The sequence below is a fragment of the Hippoglossus hippoglossus genome, chromosome 13 (assembly GCF_009819705.1).
Source record: "Hippoglossus hippoglossus isolate fHipHip1 chromosome 13, fHipHip1.pri, whole genome shotgun sequence".
NCBI classification, from domain to species: Eukaryota; Metazoa; Chordata; class Actinopteri; order Pleuronectiformes; family Pleuronectidae; genus Hippoglossus; species Hippoglossus hippoglossus.
The window spans coordinates 28,314,731-28,333,386 of record NC_047163.1 but is presented as its reverse complement, the minus strand read 5'-3'; the positions used below and the strand labels follow the sequence as shown (position 1 = coordinate 28,333,386).

General features: G+C 41.1%; 1 protein-coding gene and 1 long non-coding RNA gene across 7 annotated transcripts in view; one reads left to right on the top strand and one right to left on the bottom strand.

Moving 5' to 3' along the window:
* Nucleotides 1–18,656, top strand: part of fat3a (FAT atypical cadherin 3a) — a 188,928-nt gene that overhangs the window by 77,145 nt on the left and 93,127 nt on the right. For 5 of the 6 annotated variants that reach the window (XM_034603737.1, XM_034603734.1, XM_034603735.1 and 2 more), the window contains exon 2: nucleotides 5,947–9,267. In XM_034603737.1, coding sequence (XP_034459628.1) covers nucleotides 5,964–9,267 — 3,304 coding nt within the window. In that variant the 5' untranslated portion in view covers nucleotides 5,947–5,963. The remainder of the gene's footprint in view (nucleotides 1–5,946; nucleotides 9,268–18,656) is intronic. The other variant, XM_034603736.1, reaches the window with a different exon arrangement.
* LOC117772571 lies at nucleotides 1,032–16,705 on the bottom strand. Its single transcript, XR_004615798.1, has 3 exons — nucleotides 16,696–16,705; nucleotides 3,863–3,865; nucleotides 1,032–1,266 (listed from the first exon to the last, which is right to left on the bottom strand). It is a non-coding gene; the product is annotated as an uncharacterized LOC117772571 (long non-coding RNA).

The following is an 18,656-nucleotide window of genomic DNA, read 5'->3' as shown; positions in this document are numbered from 1 at the left end:
TAAACCAATATATATCTGTATGACTCTCTGCCTGCACACAGCACATGTGTCAGTCCCAGTGAGGAAAAACAGATATGTTATTCTTATTTATACCAGCCCGTAGTGTAGATGTGGACACTCTTGATACCAGCATATTTGTATTCTCTAGTCAATGCAACCAATTTCCTCTCGTTATCACCTTAAAACAAATTCTAACTATCTCTCCTATCAAAATTATCATTATCCAGTATTTAAAGTCCAAAATGTCAAATTAAACTCAATTTGCTCCCAAATTAAACCCCTAACTAAGCATTGTAGAATTTAATGAAAACCAAATGAATCAAAAAGCTTTAGCGATTAAAGAAATTTTAGAACTACAAACATATCCAATCTAGCTGAATCAAACAAACAATAATATTTCCTAATACTGTCTGCACAATCTCGCTGTCCCACAAACAAACAAACAAATTGTCTTTTTTAGCTTAAACTAAACCCCATTAAAGAATTGGTTTTAAAAACTTTGTGACTCTGCCCCTGCGTCTCACAAGAGGGTGTTAATCACAGAGGTTATTTTTTCTCTTTATACACGAGAGAGAGAGAGAGCGAGCCTGTCACACACACACACACCAGTGCGACACATGGGGAAGGTGGGGGCGAGTGGAGGGAGGGAAAGCTAGACCCACATGATTCATTACGTCCTCTGGAAGAGGCTCATTGTTTTATTTAATACAGAAAGCAGAATATCTTTCCTTATAAGTTATCAAATTTCCCGTTATCAACCACAACCTATATATGTTTATTCAATCATAAAATCTTATTTATTAACCTAAACCACATAGACCAACCCCTGCTGCAGTTTGTCACACACAGCTGGAACACAGTAATGACCACGCTTCACACACACACACAGGATACGGCTGGGAGATGTCTCCCTGTTCATGAACGCACACACATTGCCACACAATGAAAAACACTGCAAATTCAACCCAAAAACACAAACAGCACTCATCTTATATTCCCCAAAACAACTCATTCATACCATACATTCATATAGCATGCTTTTTGCCGCGCACTTTTCTCTCTTATTCTTTTAAATTTATGCTACCTATGAGATGTAAATATTCGATGAGAGGCTGCATCAGACACTGTTCGTCAACAAATGTTCAGAGTGAGAACATACAATCGAATTTTTAATTCTACAATCTCCAGTTTATTAAACTGACCTGTGGTGAGGATTTGCGGCCCATTCTAACAGCTCCTCTTCCTGAGGGCTTCTATATCCAGATTCTGCGGCGTCTTTCCCTGATCATCTCTTTGATCCTATTTCTCTCTCATTACTCTGTCCCTTATCACTGTTTATATTTATTTATTCAAATTTCCTGGATCCAGGATTATCCCAATTTTCTCTTTTTAACTCAATTCCTGACTATGCCAAAGCCAACTGTCATGCAGTGACTAATCTACACATGTCTTACCGTTAAGAAGTTGAGGGCCCAATCTTCATTAATCTTGCACAATGTTATTTAGCTCACCTTATCGTTACAATGAAGCTATTCTACACATACAATACATCTCTTGTATTTATGTTATTTCCTTTCTTCACTTTTTATCTTCTCTTATAATAATCCCCCCTTTATTTGCGTTGTGCACTACGCAAATAAAAGCAAATTTAGCACGGAGCTTCACTTCAAACATCAACACAACATGACATGTCCATAAAAAGAAAAGGTTCTTTACGGTGTGACCAGACAGCAGACACACAACAGCCTCAATGAATGAACCAGCGTCCAGTCAAGTGAGAAATGCTCACCGTGTGTGAAGGTCTTGGAGATGCCGCAGGCCACAGCACGTCCAGAGTTCGTGACGCCAAATTTGTCGTATATTTAAGCAGCAGTGATGTTGAAGATGATGATGAAGGAATCTCCGCGGACACCGTTCTTGCTTGTATAATAAGGTTTATTACACAGAAGTTACAGGTCAGGACGGGTACCTAGGTATACCCGGAGACGTTCTCGGCCAATGAAGAAGTCTACCTCGCCGGTGCCGGACAAGCCTTCATATAGGGAAGTTGTTTCCGCCCAGGAAATAAGACAAAATGACGTCATACATAGGGGCCTCTAATACAAAACATGCTTCCTACTTAAAGATGGAAACCCCTCTATCCACTTCCTACTTAAAGATGGAAACCCCTCTATCTAACAGGTCAAAGAGAGTTTCTCCGGGTCACAGAGAACTTAACAAGTATCATATCGAATAATAATTAGATTCCTCTGAGAGTCAGGAAACGAGGGGCCCCCTAACCATGAATATGTCATTAACAAGGGGCCCCCTAATTATGAACATGTCATTAACAATCTATGTTAGCTGAATATACCACAGTCTCAAGATGATTGACCAGGGTAGCATCTGTCCTGTATCCTTAGCTCTTGCCAATGAGTAACATTCAGCCATATATCACTGGGCCACTTTCTCTATTCCTCTTCTACCATTCCTCCAACAATTTCCTGTTCATTTTCTTCGATAGCTCTGCCAGGTTATAATAATAATAGTAGGTTACACAGTGCTTTACAAAATACATGGTAAAAAAATAATACAGAGCTTACTTTTTTCTTACAGATAGCTGCTAACTCAAGCTGCTATGAGCTGCTAGCTCCAGTTTATAGCACCAGTTCTGGTTGTGGTAGGTGTTGGTGTATTGTTGGCTTTTACTGTAAAACAAGTTGCAAATGTTCCTGCACAGGACACCAGAGTTACATAGTGCAAGTCTAGGTTTTCTGGGAACACTGTGGCAATGGCAGGGATGCTATTTTCCCTATTATAAGTTTGTGAACCAGAACAAGGGACGTGTTTACAGCTGCACTTTCCATCCTGCCGTTGGCTTCTGTTTCTGGTAGATCGTCTGCTGTGAAATATGTTGTCACGTATTTCAGCAGTATTCTCCAAAGGGAAGACCAGAGCAGCATATTAGATATATATGCTCAATGTCAACCTGCTGAACACTCCCCTTCAAAGCTTTACATATGGGGGCAAGAATTAGCTCTGATGGCCGTGTGTGTGTGTGTGTGTGTGTGTGTGTGTGTGTGTGTGTGTGTGATATCAACATTTTTAGAGAACTATCTACCCAGATGTCTGTTTATAGTCCTTCCAAATCTGGCTGCCTCTAAGGTATTGTGGGATAGTAACAAGTGAGAATAACAGCAGGCAAAATTTAAGCTCCACAGTAGTAACAGCAGTGGTGCCACAAGCTAGGGCTGGGGAGATGCGTTGATGTAATTGACGTCATCGATTATGTAAATACGTAGATTTGCAGTCAAAGCATGGATTCACCCGAAGACCAAGCTGAAGCAATAAAAATCGCCCAAGATCATCTAAAGTATAGGTCACCAATAGGCCGACTGTGGTCCAGATCTGGACCCAGATGCCATTCTATACGGACCTGGACCTATTATTAGATATAGACGGAGCGTATCTATTTTAACCTGCGCAACTTTTCTTGCATTTACTGTTGTAAATCCTTGCAGCCCATGGTAGAGTTTACTTCTCTCACTGAACAAGAGAAAGTGGGAGAAAGGTATTATTTAATTTTTAGAGTACCCTCCAGTTCAATGTGAAAATTTATAATAAACACTGTTGAAAGACTATTGAATTGTACTTTCTTTACTTTATTTGACAGTTTTTGAGACATTGATACAACTACTAGGCTACTTAAAAATATATGGCACTGAATCATAACGCATGTTAGACATTAGATGTTTTGGACCTTTGCTTGAGGAAATTTTATATTTTATGAATTCATCATTATATTAATAGTAATAAAAAATAATCCTTCGATTAATCGAAACATTTATCAATAAAAAATAATCGATAGGTGCAGCCCTACCACAAGCTGTTGCAGTCTAATGAGAATTTTCCACACACATTCCATTTCTTTCAGCATACACACACTTTCAGAGGTTTTCACGGGGCGGAGGAGATACATTACAAACAAGAATTGGGAGTATCTAATGCAGCATGACATTACATTGAGCAGATTTGCCTAAATGTCATATTTATGTAGTTGGTTAAAAGCTGTGTCAAAAGTTTAACTGCAGTTAATTGAACGACATACCTTTTTTAACCTTACCTAATAGCTCCCATGCTTTGTCTGACATACTGTCAGGTAAAGTACTGCATACTGACATGTAGCCCTATATTTCTAATGAGCTGTATTACACTGCACAGTTCTTGTCATTGGTAACTGAATCATATTTACCCACATAGAGAGAGAACCTAAACACAAATAATAAGAGAATCAAAAAGGGTTCATTATTTTCGGCAGAGCTCAGAATGACTTTCAACAGGGTTGTTATTTTCACTTGGACACTGGCACTAATGCCTTTCACATATATATTTTCACATTGTGAATTTGTAGTGTTGATATACAGGCAGAAAACCCATGCAAATTTGGTACCACTTGTATGCCAAATGATGAGCATTATCCATATACTTAGGTTAGAGATGTAGCGTCTCTGCCATAAGTTAGTAAGTAAAGAGTAAAATTTGCTCAATAACAGCCTGGATCCAAAGGGTTAACACAATGTTCCGCATTCTGCATTACTTTGCCTCCCAGCTGGCAGTAGTTTTTTCAAAGGCAAGATGTACTGACCCAGTAAAGCTGACCGAGACGGCTCTGAGACACTACTAGTGCTGCTGATTGCCCTCCTCCCACATCTGCCCATAATGAAGTTGACACTGAGATTAAACAAAAACTGATGTGTTATGTTTTGGGATTTATCCTTTTCATCCTGGATGGCTGCTGAATTGCATTTAAATGCTGGCTTGAGCATTTGTCTCCATTGTTTTGGCTGAAACTACACTTACAAAGTCAAATGTTTTTTTCTTTTTGTCAGAAGGTAAGACTCTAAAAATGTGTACCATTTTGGACTGCATTTATATAGCTCTTTTCTAGTCTTGATGACCACTCAAAGCACTTTATAGTACAGTTTCCGCCATCCTCCCATTCACACACACATATTTATACAGTGCAGCACTTTTCTGTGGGTTTCAGTATCTTGCCCAAGGACACTTAGGCATGTGGAATGGGAAAGACAGGAATTGAACTGTGGACCTTCTGGTTGGAAGACAACTGCTCTACCCCTGAGCCACAGCCGCCCGATCCCTCTTGCGGGAACTGTATGCATGTGTATGTAATTATCTGTTATGCTGACAATTAATAGATTTTGCTGTGCTTTTTGTAGTGTGTTATTATCAGTGTGCTCGGACATGGACTGTCGTTTCCTGTCTCATCTCTCCATCCCTTGTGGTGGAAAGTGGCGAATCATCAAAATACAGACCTTTGTGGCACCCCCATCGCCACAACATGGCTTTTAGCGGATCAGGCTTTACCCCAAGAGCCTAGATTGGCACATATTTGTGGCTTCTTACTTTCAGAACACTTTTATTTCTGAAAAAGAGAACAGAAACACATCATTGACTTGTCTAACTGTTTCATAACCATATCTGGTTTGCCTCTGGAGATATTCCATGGTTTGGAGACACAGGGCTACAGTTGTCATATATTTTAAGAAAAGGGTCACGATAGTGTCATGGTGCAGCAGCCCATTTCGTTCTCTGCTTTTATTTTCTTTAGTGCTTGTTTTGTTGTTGCTAAACTGCTCTTCCTAGCTATACAATTATTTTGTTCCCTCTGAAATCACCTCTGGTTTTTCAGAAACTTGCAATTAAAAATCAGTGTCCAGAGACCACACAAAGATGATGTCAGCCTTCATTTTGGTTCCCTGGTAACTGTGGACACCTCCTCCCCTCCCTACTCTAATCAATCTCTGTAGTCCAATGGATAATTAGTATCCTGTCAGGCCAGGGAGTTGAAAAGTCAAGTCCTGGATTTGTGGAATGCCTTTTGTTGCTGTGACTCCCTCCCCCTGTGGCTAACAATTTTCTCTATTTCTCTGTCTCTTTCTATTTTAGGATTGAGTGATGATGGGATGGATGTGAAGATGTGCCAGTGGGCAGGCATGCGAGCCCCTCTCCTCGGCCTGGCCCTGCTGCTGCTGCTTTTCAAACTACCACTCTCCTGCAGCCAGAGCACACAGGGGGCTCCTCAGGATGGACCTAATTTTGGCTTTACTCACGCTGTCTACCATGCTACAGTTTATGAAAACTCAGCTGCACGCACCTTTGCCAATAGTAAAGTTAAAATGGGCATCCACCTGGCTCAGCACTCCTGGGAGGTCCGCTACAGAATCACTTTAGGTGATGATGAAGGGCTTTTCAAAGCAGAGGAGTTTGTGCTTGGGGATTTCTGCTTCTTGCGCATAAGGACTAAAGGTGGCAATGCAGCCATCTTAAACCGAGAGATTCAGGATAATTATGTATTGACAGTGAAAGCCTCTGTCAAGGGAGAAGCTTTCCTTGAGACCTGGACTAAAGTCAGCATCCAAGTCTTGGATATGAATGACCTCCGACCCTTGTTCTCACCCACTACTTATTCAGTTACCATAGCGGAGACCACACCTCTCAGGACGAGCATAGCACAAGTTACTGCCACAGATGCAGATATTGGCTCCAATGGGGAGTTTTACTATTTTTTCAAGGAGAGAATGGAATTGTTTGCAGTACACCCAACCAGTGGAGTGGTTTCTCTCAGTGGAAAGCTTAATGTTGATGAGCAAAATCGGTACGACTTAGAAATTCTTGCAGTGGACCGCGGAATGAAGCTCTATGGAAATAATGGTGTCAGCAGCACAGCCAAGCTTTTTGTTCATGTAGAGCGCGTGAATGAGCATGCCCCAGTGATGAATGTGGTCACCCACAGTCCCACATGGCTTGATAAAAACCCTGTGTATGCCATGGTCACTGTTGAAGACCTAGATGAAGGTATAAATGGAGAAATAGACTCAGTGGATATTGTAGGAGGAGACCCCTCAGAGCAGTTTTTCATAGGAAGATCTGAGGAAGGCGAATTTGCAATAAAGGCCTCTGAGTCAGTGCAATGGGAGATATATCCTTATGGATTTAACCTCACTTTGCAAGCTAAAGACAGGGGAGCCCCACAGAAGTTCTCTGCTGTCAAGGTTGTCCACATTATCCTCAAGAAACGGCAGACAGGGGAAGCTAAGTTTGAACGGGAGTTGTATGAAGTTTGTCTGAATGAAATGTCACCACCAGGAACAATTGTAGAAGTTGTTAAAATTAAACCAGAGCCTGATGATGCAGAATATATCCTGGCACCTTCTCCAACTTCAGCTTTCTTTCAAATGAACACCCTAACAGGTGTCATATCCACCACTGCCTGGCTCACTCAGGGGACACAGGATGTCATTAGTCTTGAGGTATTGGAAATAGGTAGTGAGCTCAAAGTTAAAGTGCGTGTGACAATTGAGGATGCCAATGATAACACACCTACATTCGATCAGTCTTCTTATGAGATTTTTGTGAATGAAAGTGTACAAGTTGGGACCGATGTATTAACAGTTTTTGCAGTAGATGAGGATAAAGGAGAAAATGGATACATTACTTACAGCATTTCCAGCCTTCTGCCATTACCTTTCAAAATCAATCAGTTTTCTGGTATCATTAGAACCACTAAAGAGCTGGACTTTGAATCCTCACCAGAGAGCTTTGTGTTTGTTGTTAGAGCATCTGACTGGGGCTCGCCTTATAGGCGAGAGAGTGAAGTCAATGTAACAATCCACCTGGAAAATGTTAATGATAACCAGCCATTGTTTGAGAATGTAGCATGCCGGGGGGTGATCTCGAGGGATTTTCCAGTGGAGGAAGTGATCACCACAATGTCAGCGATTGATATAGATGAGTTAGAGCTAGTGAAATATAAAATAATTTCAGGGAACGAATGGGGTTACTTTGACCTGAACCCAGATTCAGGGGTCCTTGCACTGCGACGTCCCCTTGTGACAGCTAGTCCAAAGAACAGCGTCTTCAGTCTAAAAATAACAGCCACAGATGGTGAGAACTTTTCTGATCCTATGTTTGTTAACATCTCAGTTGTTCAAGGAAAATCTCCTCCCAGAGGTTTTAACTGTGAAGAGACAAGGGTAGCCCAAAAGTTAGCAGAAAAGTTACTTAAAAAGTCCAAAGCTAGCACCAAGCCCAAAATTGAGGAAGGTTTTATTGACCTTTTCTCTGTCAATCGCCAAACACCCCGATTTGATCAAACTTTTCCTAGAGATATAGCTGTGCGGGAAGATCTAAAGATTGGCTCGAGTGTTTTCAAGGTGAATGCCTACGATGGTGACACAGGTTTCAATGGTCAGATTCTTTACTCCATTTCAGATGGAAACACTGACAGCTGTTTTACCATTGACATGGAGACAGGCCTCATCAGTGTCTTTCTGCCCATAGATAGGGAAAAGAGAGATCGCTATCTCCTCAACCTAACAATCTTTGATCTTGGCCTGCCACAGAAAACTGCCTGGCGATTGCTTAGTGTCTACATAGAAGATGCTAATGATAATGCACCTCAGTTTTTGCAAGAAGGAGGCTATAAAATTGTAATACCTGAAAATACTGCCATAGGCACAGAAGTCATCCAGGTTGAGGCCACTGACAAAGATCTTGGACCCAATGGGGAAATTGTATATTCTGTTTTGACCATCACTACCCAGTTTAGTATAAACTCCACTAATGGGATAGTATATGTTGCTGGCCAACTAGACAGGGAGTTTATTTCTTCTTTTAATCTGAAAATTGAGGCTCGGGACATGGCAGATAAAGGGAGTCAGAGGTTATCTGTCACAAGTTTAAAGATCATATTGGAGGATGTGAATGACTGTCCCCCACAATTTATCCCCAATGTGTACAAAGCCAAGGCTCTGGAAGATCTTCCAGTCGGTACGGTTGTGGCATGGTTAGAAACATTGGATCCAGATCTGGGTTTGGGAGGCCAGGTCAGGTACTCTTTAGCCAATGACTACAATGGATGGTTTGAGGTAGACAGGGCCAGCGGGGCTATTCGGCTGACAAAAGAGCTTGACTATGAGATCCAACAATTCTACAACCTTACTGTGAAGGCCAAAGATAAGGGAAGGCCTGTTTCTCTTCTTTCTGTCACATTCGTTGAGGTGGAAGTGGTAGATGTAAATGAAAACCTCTACGCTCCATACTTTTCCCAATTTGCCTTGACAGCATTAGTTAAAGAGAATGACCGCATTGGAACTACCCTACTCAGAGTCACCGCTAATGATGACGACACTGGCAGAGATGGAGAAATCCGGTATTCTATTCGTGATGGGAGTGGGCTTGGACGATTTGCCATTGATGAAGAGACAGGTGAGTTTCATTGGAAAATTGTCCAATGTGTATTATGCTTTTAATCAGTATTGCCTGAAAAATTAGTGGGTATACATGGGTTTTTTCGACATGGGTAAACCCATTAAAAAAAATGCAATTGACTCGTGTAAATTTGCCATGTTTTTCTTTTCACTGGTGAGTCCAGTTTGACCTCAAATTTTTTGCATTTATTGCATTTCTGTCCTGGAAGAGGGACCCCTCACTTGTGGCTCTCTAGGGTTTCTCCTTTTTTTCACCCCAGTAGAAAAAATGTTTGGTAGTTTTTCCTAGAGAGAGAGAGAGAGAGAGAGAGAGAGAGAGAGAGAGAGATATAACATAATGCTGGAGAAAGGAAATCTTAGCCTTATATGTTGATATAGATGTATTGTAGTATAGTAGCTGCTGTAACTGCATAGGCTTCATGTTGAATTTCTGCCTTTAGTTACTACATACACACACACATTCACACTTACATTGGAAGCCAAACATCTCAGCAAGAGGCTCTTCACATCCAGATAATTTTTAATCACAGGGGCAGTCCACCCTGGGAACTGATGTGTTATTGGAGAAACTGAAAGGAAAGAGGAGGAGGTAAAGGAGAATTCGTGGCTCTAAATTCAATAGTGATTAACTACTAACAGGAGGCCTACAGCTTTGTTTCCCAACAAAACCAGCATTTTGGAAAGCTTTGACTATGGAGCCAGAAGGTTACACAGAGGCTAAGAAAACCCATACTACCACTCACACGCTCACATTTACACACACTTTAAAATTCCTATTACAGGTTGACATTTATGGTAAGCTCACAAGGTGAAGCTAAACATGGAAAGTACAAAGCTAGTTATCTTGCAGTATTACAGTGCTCCCATTAAACTTGTGGAATTTCTTCTTCTGCTTGGTCATCCAGGAGGGTCTGGCAAAGATGCCTTTTTTGTTGAAAAACATTTATGCTTGTATATATAATCAGCTGAGTCATGTTATTGAGCAAATGTCACTGATACACAGACCATTGCATTGTAAATCATCTGTGATTAAAATTCAGCCAATCAAATCTGTGCTTTTCAATGAGCATTCAGACTGAGAAGTGAGTCAAAGAAAAGTAATATATATATATATAGCACTGAATGATATTGTGAACCTATTTAATTTATTCATGTGGCATTGTTTCTGCTTATTGATAGTGAGGAAGCTGCTTTACATGAATAACAATCTTTATATGATTAACTCACTATGGGCCTTTTAAAGTAGTAGCACCACATGGATAGTCATTCTCCATACCAAAATACAACATTAATAAATGCTTCATAATGAATAATAAAGAGCCAATGTGTTTCTAATGTCCTTGCTAATAAGTAACTAATATAAAGTGTTACCTAATCGTCAAGATTAAAAAACTTCTTCGGAGTCAAGTGATCCCAGCTGATAGTTGTCAGCATGTGTATGGTTAAAACAGGAGCTACTATAATATGATGGATCATGATCTTTCATGCTCCAATATTTGAAGAAATGTAGGGTGAAAGAAAGAGCTAACATGTAGGCAGCTAACTCAGTGGCTCCATGTCAATGTTTTGTGGTTTAGGTGACACGCAGTTGGATGGCTTGTCTAATTTTATTTTGGGTTGAGTGACCCTATTATGGTTTTGCTTCTGTAATGGATGTGGACAACTTTTGATCATGTCTCACATAAGCTAGATGTGACTGTGACTTCTGAAGCCCAATTCGCACTCCCTTTTACAGCCCTCTGCCGCCTGTTGTGGCACACAAGGAGCACACAGCAACATGTTTGACCATCAGCACACACTAATCATACATTCTGTTCATTACACAGAGCCCCTTCTATCCCTCTATAATCATAATTTGTACATTATTGACTGCATTTATCATAATTAGTGGCTAAGAAGGTATATGAGTGTCTTGTTGTGTACTGTTTAGTGTCTTTACTGTGTTAAGGTGTAACCTAGGATATCCTTGGAGTGTGCATATATACCCTTTTCAAATGGGTAAAATGTTCCTGACTATCATGAATATTTCTCTCACGCACAGACACACACACACACACCGAAACACTTAACTGTTATTGGACGCCTCTCTATAGTACTCAGACTGGATAAAAACATTATTTGGTCTTCATGAACACAAATGACCTATGTGTATATCATTTATATGTACATCGAGGAAGTGAGATCTAGACTCAAGTGGTCACAGTAGACACATTCATTGTATGTACGATATGTTAATACCAGGTCTGAGCAGGGCCACATTTTTTCTGTACAAACATGATGGGGTTGGTTATCTGGTTCTCACCGCCTTCTGCAGGGTTCTCTTCTGGATTCATTAACTTGTAATCAAAAACTTGTTTTTCTCAGACTCACTCTGTCTATTTCACTGATGGTTTCCTGCTACTCTGCATCACATGGGGTAACGCCACCTTGTCAATGGTTGAGGGAGAAAGTAGGAGCACTTGTTTTGATGCAACGGAAGTCCCCAATTAAAATGCAGCATAATTGTTGTCATTTAGAAATGAGATTGCATATTAGCGTTAATGGAGATCACAATTTTAATTATAATTAATTGTGCAGCCTTAATGGAAAGTCAGGATGTACCAGCCGATAGACCCAAATCGCCTTCATAAACCAAACTGGAACAGAGCACTTCACAGTGGTAAGTAGGGTAGGCCATCGTCAGTTGCTGATGGCTAATAGCTGTCATCATGTTGAGTCCAACATTGTGGTCATGGTTCACCATGTCTCACTCTGTTGGATTTGTTGGAGCTGCAGAAACAGTGTTGTTACAGACTGTTGGTTCCTCTCTCACAAACTATCTTTGAAGAGGCAGTGATGTGCAGAGGAACACAAACTGGCAATAGCCTAGTTTAATTCAAGGCTGTTATCTAGTTATCTAGTTACGTCTGCTCCAAAGCACCAGCCTCATGTTTGTTGTTTTAACGGTGACAGCATTGCTCAGCAGCAAGTAAAGATGAGAAGCTGCAGTAGGGTGTTTTGACACCACATTGCTAATGCTAGTAATGTTTGCTAATGATTATTAGTGTCTGAGTTTTGTAAACTTGTAAACTTGCACCCATCCTTCTTAAGAGTTTCTGTCAATGGTTCACGTATCATTCAGATCTGGTAGTTATTTTAGCTTAGCATTTTGTGATGGCATCTCCCTCTTCGGTTCTCTCTCGCTCTTTGTGTCTTGAATTGGCAAAGACATTTTTTCAAAAGATTGTGGTGTTTTTGCAACTTCATACCGAGGATTTTTATGTTTATGTCAACTTCAGCTTTACTTAGCTGGGGTGGCTGGGGTTGAGGGGGTAGAGCGGTCATCCTCTTACCCAATCCCAGTCTTCCCCATCTGTTTGCCGAAGTGTCGTTGGGCAAGATACTGATCCCCCAATTGCCCATAATTAAAAAAAAAAAGTGTTGCCCGTAGATGCACTGTATGAATGTGTCTGTGAATGGCAACAAACTGTACTGTAAAACTCTTTGAGTGGTCATCAAGACTAGAAAAGCGCTATATAAATACAGACCATTTACCATTTACTTCCAAAACACAGCTCCACTCACTCAGATGCTGTGGGTTGGACGTTGCTCAAGATATCATAGATTCCAATTATAGGAAAAATGCATATTGGATGTGATAATCAGTCAACCCTTAATATATATCGTTAACCAGGAAGTGGTTTCATGTCCTTCACCAATGTTTTATGCGTTTCCTGCATCTTGTGCCTCTTCTTGGCTGAGGTAGACCTGATTGTGGCTTGGCCATGTGGAGAACATTGGTAGGCCTCTGGCTGCACTCACCCACTCGTAGGGGTGGGGCTAGATTTCCTGCACTGAGAAAAAAAACATTGGTTATGTTAGCCTGGGGTCACCCTTACTGCGGGGGCAGCCAACACACACACACACACACACACACACACACACACACACACACGCGCATATGTGTACTGGTAGTGTATAATTTCAGTGACAGAGCAGTGCGGCTTGGAAAGCAGATAGGATTAAACCTGTATGAATAGGCTAAAGACCTCATCCTCATGACTAAAGAAAAACACACACGCACACACGCACACACACACACACACACACACACACTGGGTTAAGTAAGTGTTCTTACTTCACCCAAAGGAAAAACATTCTCCAAAAAACAAAGACACAAAACATTGTACTGCTGTGTTCCTGCCATGAAGAACAAACCTGCAGGTGATGCGAATTTCAGACACTGTTATGGTTAAGATGTAGAAATATAGTCTGTTATCATTATTAGTGAGATATGATGCAGTTTGTACTTTTGAAGTAGTTGGGGGCTACACAGAACAGTGCAGCAGATCCATGGCAACTGGCCGGTCTGACTTAAAGTTGCAGTCTGTAGAATTTAGTGACATAAAGTGGTGAAGTTGCATGTTGCAGCTGAATACCCCTCACCTCATCCTCCCCTTCCAAACAGTGGTAGCCTTCAGTTTTCATAAAAACTCAAAGGCTGTTTAGTTTGTCCAGTTTGGGCTACTACAAGAAACATGGCGGCCTCCATAGAGAGGACCCCCCCTGATGTAAATATAATGTATTTCAATATAAAAATCCCATTCTAGGGTAAATAAAACAATTTGTATAATTTAGATGAAACGCACTCGTGAAAACATCAATAGTTAATAATTTTATATAAAATTTCTGTCAATAGATCCCTTTCACCTAAATCTTACACACTGCACCTTTTAAGAATTTGGTTTGTTTAATTTGATTTTGTCATTATTAGGTTTGAAGAGGTTCTCAGAAGTACAAAAGTCTTAATCAGAGGAACAGAGTAACTGAACGAATAACTGTGTCTTCATAAGAGCAATTATGAGAACAGTTATGGACCCAGAATTTACCACTGAGGAGTCACAAGTCTGAAATAGGAAACTGATAGCCAACAACAGAGAAATTTCTATTTGGCGGATAAGACCATAATAAATTGAGAGCAGATCGTATTCCACCAACCTTAGTTTCAAGACACTGAACCAAGATGGAGGGAACTTCAGTGTCAAAGGCCACACTGAAGCCTAGCAAACCAAGAATTAATCTCTCACCCTTATCTTGTTTATAAACAATAAAAGTACAGTAGCCACTGTAGCGTGACACTATGAAAACAGCTTAAGAAGTGTATAGTGCAAGGCCGTAGTCATGATGCGAACATTGGGGGGTGGACCAAAATCTCACAACTCATTAACACTCAAGATACATTTTTATGTATTTAGCTATTTAAAACAATGTTTAATACTGTATTGTAAGTATAATGTGTGCTTGGTAATATAAACATGTTTATGTGTATTTTATATAACTTTATATATTAATTTTATATATTTTTATAAATACAATTACATAAGTATATCAGTATATATAAAACATACATACAAACACATGAAATAGGAGCAGTAAAGTTCAAGATTCAAGACTTTATTGTCATGTGCACACAATTACATTTAGCAGTCGCTGGCAATGAAATGCTTGGGTCACAGGGTCTCTTCCAGCGATGCTCAAAATATTACACAAGCAAAAAATTTAAATAAATATAGAATAGAATATCCCCCAAAAATATATAAAGAAATATACACCTAAAAAAAGTAGTGCAAATATGGTAAGGCAAATATGGTAAGGTGCAGAGTTTAGAGGAATTATGGCAGATTGTAGGAGTTTAAATGTCTTATGGCCTGGGGGATGAAACTGTCTCTGAGCCTGGTGGTGCGGGCCCGGATGCTGCGGTACCGTCGGTCAGACGGCAGCAGGCAGAACAGTTTATTGCTGGTGTGATAGGGGTCTTTAATTATCCGGTTGGCCTTCTTCCTACACCGCTGGGTGTAGAGGTCCTCCATGGATGGCAGCTCCATCCTGGTGATGTGCTGAGCAGATTTCACCACCCTCTGTAGAGCCTTACGGTTCAGGGCGGTGCAGCTGCCGTACCAGGCGGTGATGCAGCCAGTCAGGATACTCTCTATGGAGAGTATCCTGACTGCGGAGGAAGAAGAGCCGCTCTCTGGCCGTCTTCCTGATGGAGTCTGTGTGGTGAGTCCAGGTCAGGTTATCACTGATGTGAACCCCAAGGAACCTGAAGCTGCTGACTCTCTCCACCGTAGTCCTGTTGATGGAGAGGGTCTACTCCTTGTGTCTTCCTGTTGTCCACGATCAGCTCCTTTGTTTTGCTGATGTTGAGATGGAGGTTGTTGTCCTGGCACCAAGATGTTAAGCCGTAGGTCTCTGAGCTTGGTGACGAGCTTCAGGGGCACAATGGTATTGAACGCTGAACTGTGGCAGCATTCTCACATATGTGTCCCTCTGGTCCAGGTGGGAGAGGGCAGTGTGTAGGCTGAGGAAGATAGCATCTGCAGTTGACGTTTTTGGCCTGTACACTGCACGAAAAGCCGAATTTTCGCCACTGCAAACGCCTGCAAACTCGCCTAATTCCTGGCAGTTAGTGCCCATTTACAGGATGCGAATTCCGCGTTCGCCCGTGACACAAACGGTCAGAAACATACCCCCGGTATCACAGTGGTGGGGGCTGGGGAGGGGGGAGTGCTGCCGGGGAGTCGTGGAGCGAAGGTGTGATCTAATTAGCATATGAATCGCAGCGCAATTGCTTGTGAGAACTTATCTCACTTCACCATTGGATGAAACCACAGACCTTTGAAACGAAAAGTCACTTGTGATTGGCTGGTAGATCTGTTGCTATTGGTCACCCTGGGTCATTATAATACACACGTGGGTAAACCCCTCCCACACAATATTAATAATAATAATAATAATTAATATATAGTTATTATTACTAATAATTTATATATTAATAAATATATTATTAATTAATATATATTATTAATTATTAGTAAGCCTTTACCAAAAGCACTGCAGTTACTGAAGACTATACATTCATTCATGTGATGCTTGATGTTATATGTTGAACATATTGTAGGGGGGAAAAAACATTAACAAGGTATATGTTGAGTCAAAGCTTTATTTACATACAGCACAAATAATGTAAAAACACAACTGGCCTAGCCAGTGAAAAACTAATCAGGTGAAGCTTGAAATGTCTCTTTGCCACCTCTGGGTAATAAGTTCTTTGCGGGACTCTGTCCGAATCTGCTCCAGTGTGTAGACGTCTGTGATGTGTAGCTGTGAGATTCAGTGTAGCTTCCAGTCTTATTTGAAGTGTGGCACACAGGTCGGTGAGCTCCTGGCTGTGGAAGGATGGATCCAGCTGGAAAACAACATGAGTAACATGAATATATTATTAATAAATGGAAATAGCCTCGCTAATTCACCGTTCTAATTCTAATTCTAATTCATCTACAGCAAAAAAACACAATTACTAAACAGTTACTTACATACAATGGCGTCATTTTCCACACTGCAAATCCGGACTTGCAGCGAGAGTCTCGGCCTAATGTGCAGTGACTGCCTCGTTGTGTGGGGGGGGCTCAGGCTGTGAAAACACAATGATGAAATAGATCAGATTAAGTGAATTTAGACAGTGTATTTTATACAGCACAGCCTGGCTCTTCTTTAATCTTCCCCTTGCTCCGGTTCGTGGCGCCGGCCATTTGCATCAGAGGTGTGAAGAGACAGGCAGTTTCCTATAAAATACAACAGGACAAAAAGTCACGTTTATGAAAAAACTTAACGAGAACAAACTCTTAAGTTTAAGCAGTTAGTACATATTTAAACATGCACTCGTTCTGCTCAAGCACTCGATGCTCTCTTCTTCTTTTAGCAATTTTCTCGCTAATCCCACAGTTGTTAACACGCTACTCAGATCTAAGAGTTACTTAGCAGTTAGCAATGGCTTCTCTCTGTAGCTTAGCTCTTACCGTAATTTGTGGATTGTGCGCCTGTCTTTTCCGCTTCGACTCGACCACACTGGGCCCGCGGCTTTACTTTCCAACGCACTCATCCTCTCCTCCAGGGAAACAGTGTCGTGTCGACTTCAGCAAGTTTTTTACACCGAAAACAGAGTCACTCATCGGACCACGCAAAACAAGAGTCGGTAGTTTCATGTCTGAAGGAGACAGACGCTTCATTCACGAGGCTGTGATTGGACAAGCCCTCTACCGCGTTGACGTTAACGACTGACGTGGCATCTTCAGGAATGGACGTATTCACGAGCTGAGTGTGACGTTTTCAGAGTTAAACTTCACAAATTACCTTTTCACTTTTGAAGCAGCGGTTATAACAGTTTTTAAATTGTACTTTACATTTATATGGGATGAGTATGTGACTAAGGACCAGTTTATTCTTTCTGGTGTTAAGTTAATGTACTTACATGATTCTTGCTGTTCATAGTTGAATGCACTTATTGTAAGTCACTTTGGATAAAAGTGTTGAGTGTTTTAATGGAATACTGAGAAAGTTTAATAACAACAATAGGACAATTGAAGTTCAAATTATGAGGCAATTTCAGCAGAGTCAACAGCCTAGCATGCCATGGACATGTGAATATGGTGCTGAGGTTGCCAGTATTTTGGGAGGACAAATGGTTGGAACTTTGACACGCGATGACACAACTGATTTATGTGAAGCACAGTGTTTTGGTGTCAGCAGAAAGACTTCTCTTAGAAAACTGTACAGCCACTCTCTCCATTCCAACGTATTATCTTGGATGAGCTTGACAGGCAAATGTTGAAATAAATTGCACTGTTTCTAATTTTTTTCATAGCATTGACCTTTGCTCATGGTATACAATGTAATTCATTATAGCACACTTACTTACATAAGGGACATCTATATAAGCTACAATTTCAGATTTTATATTTATTTGAAGCCTGGTGTACTTACGCCAGATATTTTAGTTAGTTAGTACCTTTTAGAAACTATCCTGATTTGCATTTGTAAAGCTCACAGCATTGTAATTTACATGTGAAAGCCTCCTCTAGGCCTAGGAGCAGGGGGGTCACCTGCCAACATTCTCAGTCTTGTAAAACTGCCAGAAACTGGAACCCCACGTCAATTCCCGGCAGTTCCTGGCAGTTTTCTGTGCTGCCTGCAGATTCCTGTGAACAGCCGTTAACCTGAAATTCCACCGAAATTTGCAGCGACACTAACTGACACAAATTCTTCTTTTCATGCAGTGGTAGGCAAATTGAAGTGGGTCCAGTGAGTCAGGGAGGGAGGAGGTGATGAAAGATTTGACTAACCACTCAAAGCACTTCATGATGGTGGAGGTGAGTGCTACTGGTCGTTTAGGCAGAGGGTTTCAGTTTTCTTAGGAACAGGAACAATGATGGTCCGCTTGAAGCATGTGGGGACTACAGACTGGAGCAGTGACAGGTTGAAAATGTCTAGGAACACATCTGCCAGCTGATCTGAATACACCTTGAGAGCTCGACCAGGGATGCCATCAGGTCCAGGTGCCTTGCGTGT